The sequence below is a fragment of the Salmo trutta genome, chromosome 14, assembly GCF_901001165.1.
Source record: "Salmo trutta chromosome 14, fSalTru1.1, whole genome shotgun sequence".
Classification (NCBI taxonomy): Eukaryota; Metazoa; Chordata; class Actinopteri; order Salmoniformes; family Salmonidae; genus Salmo; species Salmo trutta.
In genome coordinates, this window is record NC_042970.1 from 35,490,758 (window position 1) to 35,499,451 (window position 8,694).

The following is an 8,694-nucleotide window of genomic DNA, read 5'->3' on the forward strand; positions in this document are numbered from 1 at the left end:
ATAATGTCACTCATTAGGGGTGTAACGGTACACATATTTGTACCGAACCATTCGATAAAGGGACCTCGGTTCGGTCCGCACTGTGAACCCGAAGGAATAAATTAAAAAAAATATATTGACAAAATAAAAACACTAAGCCTATATACGTTGCGTTTTAGGCCTATGCCTCTTGAGTAAATCTGAGCTGATAAAACATTTCAGGCTATTCCGTTAAAATAACTAGAGCCTATGTACACGTTGTAATCAAAATTCAAATTTTAATGGCCGCATTTCAAATTGTCCTTTTGTGAAGCGCAGCCAGGAACTAGTTCTGTATGATGGCGAGTGGTGGGATCGATAAACCAGAATTGGAGGATCCTTTTCTCATTTAAATCTCCAGTTTGGGAACATTTTGGATTCCCAGTAGATTACAACGGCGATGGACAGAGAGTTGTGGATAAAAGATTAACAGAATGTCGCCACGCTCAACGAGAATAGCTTATGCAGCTGCCAACAACTCAAATATGTTGACACATTTACACTGACATCACCCGAGTATACCGGAGCAAGATGGAAACGCAAAGAAACAACAACACAACATCGTCTCCCCTCTGCATTCAAGCAGCCCTTGGCAGCTGATTCTGACCTGGCCAAAGAAATTACAAGAGCGATAGGTAGGCTGTTTATATTTTTTTTAAGGTTTTTGGTTTATAGCACCCCTTCTCTGTGGTTGAGATTAGGGGGTTTCAGCACCTCGTGAAAGTGCTCGAGCCACGTTACGAACTTCCCTCTTGCACCCATTTCAGCAAACAGGTAGTACCCGCTCTATACAAGCAAGCCAAAGCCGAAGTTTTCAATTAATTGGCCGATGCACCCTGTGTTGCACTTACTTCACAGTGACAGCCTATCATATTACGCCATAGTGGGAGATGTACTGTGCTATAGACACGCCCCCTTTACGAGAGTCACAAGTGCGCATCTGGCACTAAAGGAGGTGCGTGTCATGGTGCGTTCGTAACCAAGTAGGAAGTGGGATTTTACCACATACAACTGGGAAAAATCTACTTGATTGGCCCTCCAACTTCTAATTTAGTGGGAAACTCATCTATAATTCTGAGTACCCACTTCTCCCACATGGTGACCTCTGATGTAACCTACTAAGGAAATGCCTCTATAACACCATTTTCGGGAGTTAAATGCAACAACAAAACATTATTCATAAAAAGACATCTATTATTGTGTTTTTTTTACTTTATAATTTGTTTTCAAGCCTAATAGCTGTACTCTTAGTTTATAGTTGACATAGCCAATTGTTCAAAATTTCTACCTCCCATAACGCCCAACATAACAATCCTATCACAACAGTCAATCCCGGGAACATTGTGAATGCTGAACATTGTGAATGGCATTTAATTTCCCCGCTGTACTGAAACCAAACCGAACCATAACCCCACTGTAAACAGCTTGCACAGTCACTGCAATTCATCCACACAAATCTCCCATTCTACCTTTTTCTCTTTTCCTTTCTAATTCACTCTGTATTTATCTTTCTCTAGCTCTCCAGTGCTTGGGATCAGGCGATAGGTTCTCTGGTGGTACCAATCAGAGAACTGCTGTCAAAACCAGATCTGGTCCTGGATCAGTGGCTGAGTCTGGATGGAGCCTCACCTGACAGTCAGATTCTACTGAGGGCTGAACTCAAGGTGAGACACACACTCATACTCGCACACATCAACTATCAATGTGAGGAACAAAATGTGCCATATAGTACACAAAGTGCATGTATGTAATTTAGCAGACGCTCTTATCCAGAGCGACTTACACTAGTGAGTGCATATATTTTTGTACTGGTCCCCGTGGGAATTAAACCCACAACCCTGGCGTTGCAAGCGCCATGCTCTACCAACTGAGCCACATGGGACATGTTATGTACTTTACCTGCACCTAGCAGTCTAATCTTAAAGCTATTGGTAAGTAATTAGCTGCATGTTTTCGTTCACAGATCCTGAACTCAAAGATGACTGAGGGTGTTGGGCTACCACAAGGTCCACAAACTATTACTCTTGGGAGATACAGTGAGGAGCAAGTTACTGCGACCAATGAGGAGAAACAACACAGGGAGGTGCCCTCTGAGGAGTGAGTTTTGTCTTGGCCCCTCCCAGTATTCAAATTGTTGAATTGTAATTATAAGTTTATTGCAAATGCAAATGTTTGCAGTGAAGGGTTTTCATGTGGCAAGGGAACAAAACATGAAGCGGACAAAATGTCCTGAAGAAAACAGTCCTAATGTTGGTAACAAGCAGCCTCATGTTGTCCCCCAGAATGACATGTTTTTTATTGCACACAATATGTTACATACAGCAGGTTTTTTAAAGGACCAAAGAGTTTAATCTGCTTTGTGTTTTCCTTTTTGCCACGGAAAATCAGGTATCGTATGTTTGTGATACTGGTATCGTGACAACCCTAATAAAGTGTATGTAAATTATAAAACCCTTCAACATGTGTGTCTCTGCGTGTATTCTCAGGTCTGTTGCCGTCTCCAGCCAACCCGCTGTCTCAGAACCTGAAGAAGAAGAGGTCTTTGAGGCCGCCAAAGAAGACCCCAGTCCTCCTGAGACACTCCCCACACACACCAGCCCTGATCCCAGCTTTGATCCTGAGGTGAGATCCTGGATGTGGATGTCTGTATATGGGTTTCAAGATGCATTCTGTGGATGGAGTCAATGTGTTTTTATGTATTAAGAGTTTATGTATTAACAAGACAGATTCTAATTGATTTTGATATGAATTGCATGACCGACTACAACTTTATAGCTGCAGGTGAAAGTATTGGCGTGTGTTTTTGACCGACAGATAGAGGAGCCAGAAGACAGTGAGGTGGAGGAACCTATCATCATCACCCAACAGTCAGTCACAGCAGACACTGAGGAGCTCCAACCCTGGCAGAGGCCAACGGCAGGGTGAGCTCCATTCAACAACGCATGCAGAGAGCTTTTCATGTACTCTGACTCTGCATAGACTGTCTTCAGTGTGGTGAAGCAACTGTAAACATGCTGTGTGTGTGTTTGTGTTCCTGTGTGCGTATACTCAGGTCTGGTATAGAGGACATTGCCAGAGCTACAGTGTTTAGCCTTCCCTCTGTGTCTGTACCTGAGAAAGCTGAGGCCATGCCTGATGTCGTCCTTGAAACACGCCCACCTCACACCACACCAAACCCCAGCTTTGGCACAGAGGTGGGTGCTTCACTGAAGGGACAACACAAATATATTGCTTAGACCAATATTTTGAACCAAAATGTAAAGGATTAAACCAAATATGTGTGAAAAAGACTTTATAATATTTCATATTTTGAGAATACTAAGATGCCTTCAAAACGTACTTGAGTGTCACTGGGGTTATGTTGTTTGTCCTGTAGGGGGTGATGAGAATCCACCTATTGGAGGCCAAGGATCTGGTTGCCATGGATAAGCTGATGGGGGGCCTGAAGAAGGGCAAGAGTGACCCCTACGTCAAGATCAACATCGGAGGGGTCAAGTTTAAGAGTCATGTGATCAAGGAGAACCTCAACCCTACCTGGAACGAGATGTATGAGGTATGGAGGGAGTTGGAGTTTTTAGGAAAGCTAATCTCTCTAGGACAGGGTGTTGGACATTGTGCACATTTAAATGAGCAGTAAAATGTATTGTGCGGTGCTGTAAAAAGTAAAAGCTATACATTTTAGAGTTTAGAGTAGAGATTGTTTGTATGAGCTGCAGTGTCTCCACTCGTGGATCATTATTAAGGGTTTTGTCGTAAAAATGTATCTGAGACCACTAGAAGTGTGTGTACATTTTCTTCCTTATTATCATGTAATAGTATTCTTTATGTGTTTAGTTTTGTTGTTATTGATTTTCCCTGATGTGTGTTTCCCAGACTGTGCTGATCCCCCAGGCTAGAGATGAGATCCAGGTAGAGCTGTATGATAAAGACATGGACTCTGATGACTTCCTGGGCAGGTGTGTTCTAACTGGGCAACTATACACTGTTTAATCAGTAACCTGTTATTGATACTCAAGGGATACGTCCCAAATGGCACCCTATTCCCTTTATAGTCCACTACTTTTGACCAGAGCCCTATGAGCATGTGTAAAAATAGTGCACCAAGTGAGGAAACAGTGCTATTTGGGATGCACACAAGATACACTTTGGCCTTATGGTAGACGGCTTTGCAAAGTGTATCTACTATTACGTATCAAACAGATCTATATAAGAAGTCACAAGAATCTAATGCCATTTTGGACAGTTGCCAAAACTTTTTTGTTTTCTTTTGTGTGCAGGTTTATGATCAGGCTGAGTGATGTCATCAGGTCCCAGTACACAGACCAGGTGAGTCAAGAGTCTTTATACAGGAAGTCAGGGCAGAGTTTGGAATTGATTTAATTCCTCTGTCCTGTGGCCCTTTTATCACTTGTAATATAAGTTTTGATTGTGAGGTTATTAATGTTGTCACAGTCTAGCTTTACATTCTACCTCTACTGATTGTGCTAGATTTGTACACAGTCTAATGCATATATTTCTGTGTTCCAGTGGTACACTCTGAATGATGTGAAGTCAGGTCGTGTTCACCTGGTACTGGAGTGGGTACCTACAGTATCACAACCAGACAGACTGGATCAGGTCAGTCCCACTCCTTTCTCAGTTTCTTCTGTGTCTCTCATCTCCTATCTCCTTCACTATGATTTCAGTTCAGCAATCTCTTTCCTCCCTGTCCTATCAGTCACTCCAAGAAAGTCTTTCTATTTGCAGAAAGCAGTTGATTCACATTCCATAACTCCTGCTATGTGGCATAACAGAGCACAGCATTAGTACCATGAGATGTCTCAATGTAACTCTTTCCTCCCCAATCTCCAGGTGCTGCAGCTGCAGTCTCTCCAGTCCTACCAGAACAAGGCTGTTCCCTCTACTGCTCTCCTCTTTGTCTATATGGATAGAGCCCACTCACTGCCTGTGAGTCACCTTTGACCTTTTACCTCTGATGGGATTCTGTTGTCATGTTGCCATGATCTTGATGGCCTACTGTCATCTGATATTTGTGATAAACTGTGATGCTTCACTTGGTTATTTTCTCTTGTGTTGTTTCATTGCTGATACATTATCTCACCATAATAGTCTTAAATTGTCAATTTTTTTCCCTTATCAGTTATGTGACTAAGTGACCTAGAGTGACCTTTATCTGTGTTTCTAGTTAAAGAAGAGTGGGAAGGAGCCAAAGGCTGGAGCTGAGCTAGCTCTGGGGAAGACAACCTACAGAACCAAGGTGAGACTCAGCTTACAAAACACGCTTGTAATTTGTCTTAGATTGACCAACTAACATCTCTTTTCCCTATCTCTCTTAAGGTGTGTGATCGCACCCACTCCCCCCAGTGGGACGAGGCGTTCTACTTCCTGGTTCGTGACCCCAAAGAAGAGATGCTCATAGTGAAGGTGAGTGGTTGTTTGAGTATCATTGCAAGCACTTTTCTTTCTCTTGCGTTACTCATTTCCAACAAAATACAATTTCTTTATTGTCGTTCATGTGGACATTCTGTTCAGGTCAGCAGCAGGTCAGAAACTTAAGGGTGTGTCCGTCTCTCTCCATCTCTACATGTAGCTCTCCAGTGCTTGGGATCAGGCGATGGGTTCTCTGGTGGTACCAATCAGAGAGCTACTGTCAGAACCAGATCTGGTGCTGGATCAGTGGCTGCATCTGGATGGGGCCTCACCTGACAGTCAGATTCTATTGAGGGCTGAGCTTAAGGTGAAACACACACACACACACGCACACACACTCTCTCTTCTGTATCCTCTATTGTTTCTGTTGAAATGATTACTTACAAAATGTATCTTTCAACAGATTCTGGACTCTAAAATGGTGGAGTTGATAGGTCAAGGGACTCTGCCGTGCGCTGCAGGAAGCTGTGGGCAGGTGAAGCTGTCTCTTTCCTATGCCTCAAAGGAGAAGAAACTCACCATTGCAGTCCATGCCTGCAGGTCTGCATCTGAGTGTCTGCATCAACTCCATCTTTTCATACAGCAAGAGCAAAGTTTGTCATTGTCAGGTCACATAATCGTCTGCATACCCTACTGCCCCCTACATATAGCCTAGCTTTGAACTCACTGCTAAAGAAAGGGTCCATTCATGTAATGATATCCCTATTATATATTTTCAACAAATTCCTCATACTGTACCTCTTTCTCTTACTTTACCATTTGACCAGACTGTTTTTTAAGGCCATGGATCATGTTATATGTTGTGTGTTTCTGTATAGGGATCTGGAGTCCTCCAGTAAGGATGGCCTAGACAGCTACATCTCCCTCATGCTGCTGCCAGACAAAACCAAGGCCACCAAGAGGAAGACAAGCGTCAAGAAGAGAGACCTGAATCCAGAATATAACGAAAGGTATGAGATGTTATGTGTGTGTGTCTCACTGCCAACTGAGTCATTTGAACCTATCTGTGTTAAATGGCAGCAGAGTGTAAAAGTATTGTCCCTGCCCCTCTGTGTAGGTTTGAATTTGATCTGTCTGTGGAGGAGGCCAGGCGCAGGCATCTGAGTGTGTCGGTGAAGAACAGCTCAGCGTCCTTCAGGAGCAGCGATATCATTGGACAGGTCAGCCTGGGCTTGGATTACTGCATCTTCTTTTATGGCTATATTTTACTCATCATACTAAACTGTATCAGCTGGGTAGCTTTGGAGTAAACATGGGTGTCTGAACATTGTTTTTTTCTTTCTCACTTGGTGCAAATGATGACTCATGCTTCTGTTCCACCCATGAAATATCATGTTAGTATTATGCAAATGGGACTTGTTTTGAATGCTGTGTATAGTAATATTTGTTCTTACCACACTTCTTCTTTCAGGTGCACATAGAGCTTGCTCAGATTGACCTGGCCTCTGGTGTCACAGAATGGTGAGTAGTAGCCATAAAACAGGTAGTAATTGACTAATTGATTGATTGATTATGCTAACGAAGGTCGGGTGACTGACAGTTTAGCCATAATACACTGACCTTGATGTTGTTATTATGTGTGCGTCTTCTCGTTGAGGTAGTAGCCATACAAAATGACTGATTAATTCATTAAACCACTTTTACTTTAACCCTCCCACAGGTTTGACTTGAAAGAGGAAGCTGAATAGTGGATCTGTCTGCAGCTGTCATACCACAGGTTTAAAGTTAACCTGTACAGCCTAACTCACGCTGATGCCTTCCCCCACCTACCTTTACCGCTGCTTCAGCCTGCTCTGTCCTTTCACCTCTCGTCACTTGTCTGCCTGTTAATGTCTATCTCTATATATTCACATATCAATATTATCACTAAGACAGGGCAACTCAATACGTCAGACAATCTGGATTGGACCAGAAAGTCAGTATTAGATAGTTTAATCTGAGGTTTATACCTAGTATTAATAGTTATGATGTAATAGTTATGAAGGTCAACATGTGTATATACTTACGAATGTTACACACTTTAAGAAGGGTTATACCTGCTACTTTAAGAACTGATGAGGGTTATACCTGCTTATGAAAGTTACTTTTTAAGTTTATATTACCAACTTGTTAGGGTTATTTGAAGATCATTTGAAGGTTATGTACGTTGAAGGTTAATGTACTAATGAATGATAGTTATATGCATTTATCTTGCCAGTGAGGAAGGAGTTCATGTTATCAAGGTAAAGAAACTCTTTCCTTAAACAGGAAGTGAATAGGGACCAGGAAAATGCGTTGTCAGGATACAGTACCAGTTCGGTATTTGATAATACCAAAGTAACAAACATGATTTAGAAGATATATCAGGGAATTCCATAATATATTATGGAATGTTATTTGTTGTGGGTTGTTAAGTATGTTAATATTAATAGAAGGATAATGAGGAATATGTAAGATTGAAAGTACAGTATTATGGGCTTAGATACAGTATGGGTCCTTGCATATTCAGTCTCATGTAGTCAGATACACAATACACCTTAACCCACACGCCTTTACTCAGTGTCTAGTCAGGAACCTCCCTTACTAAAAGAGCATTGCTTTTATGTTACCTTACTTTGCCTTATGTTATTACACAGAGACTACCACTATAGTATATAACAATGATATACACAGTACTGTCATCCATATATTATCCATGTGAAATGCACCCAATAGCCAAAGTCACTCTGATAATACAGATTACAGATACTGACCAGTGGGGTTCAAATGTGTTAAATGGAGTGTTAACAGTTATTCCTTTCAAACTATGTATCTGCCATTTTTAGTTTCCTCATTCATTGTCATAGTGTTGGTTATGCTCCATTCCATTTTGTTACATATCTTTTTGTTTAAACTTTTAAAACATTTTACTTGCCCGTGTTACTATACTGCTTTGATGTGTTTTACATTTGTGTATTTTTGTTTTATTGCAGCAGATTTTTTAACACATTACAATTGTGCATATATTGTCCCTTAACTTTGCCAAAATGAAAATACCATTGAAAAAATAAAGATGATAATAAAATCAGTGTGCATCGTGGCAGTCAAACCCTTTTTTGCACCTTAAGAAGAGAGCGATCTCCTGTGGTACAGAAACTAGTCCTCAAGTCCTACAAACCTACTAGTGGGGTTCAAAATTGACGCAAAATGATTCTGCAAACTGATTAAAATGCCATATTACTCCGTGTGGTATACATTAAACTATTATAAATGCAGCAAGGGCACTCT

At 41.5% G+C, this 8,694-nt stretch overlaps 1 protein-coding gene across 1 annotated transcript in view; it reads left to right on the forward strand.

The window, feature by feature from the left end:
* esyt1b (extended synaptotagmin-like protein 1b) overlaps positions 1 to 8,497 on the forward strand; it is a 39,234-nt gene extending 30,737 nt beyond the window's left edge. Inside the window, exons 35-52 of the mRNA XM_029775493.1 lie at positions 1,536 to 1,682; positions 1,982 to 2,115; positions 2,505 to 2,640; positions 2,833 to 2,939; positions 3,071 to 3,212; positions 3,395 to 3,571; positions 3,892 to 3,974; positions 4,296 to 4,344; positions 4,546 to 4,635; positions 4,870 to 4,965; positions 5,204 to 5,275; positions 5,356 to 5,442; positions 5,609 to 5,755; positions 5,852 to 5,988; positions 6,267 to 6,398; positions 6,506 to 6,608; positions 6,860 to 6,909; positions 7,109 to 8,497. Coding sequence (XP_029631353.1) covers positions 1,536 to 1,682; positions 1,982 to 2,115; positions 2,505 to 2,640; positions 2,833 to 2,939; positions 3,071 to 3,212; positions 3,395 to 3,571; positions 3,892 to 3,974; positions 4,296 to 4,344; positions 4,546 to 4,635; positions 4,870 to 4,965; positions 5,204 to 5,275; positions 5,356 to 5,442; positions 5,609 to 5,755; positions 5,852 to 5,988; positions 6,267 to 6,398; positions 6,506 to 6,608; positions 6,860 to 6,909; positions 7,109 to 7,136 — 1,917 coding nt within the window. The 3' untranslated portion in view covers positions 7,137 to 8,497. The remainder of the gene's footprint in view (positions 1 to 1,535; positions 1,683 to 1,981; positions 2,116 to 2,504; positions 2,641 to 2,832; positions 2,940 to 3,070; positions 3,213 to 3,394; positions 3,572 to 3,891; positions 3,975 to 4,295; positions 4,345 to 4,545; positions 4,636 to 4,869; positions 4,966 to 5,203; positions 5,276 to 5,355; positions 5,443 to 5,608; positions 5,756 to 5,851; positions 5,989 to 6,266; positions 6,399 to 6,505; positions 6,609 to 6,859; positions 6,910 to 7,108) is intronic.
* Positions 8,498 to 8,694: the final 197 nt, after the last annotated feature.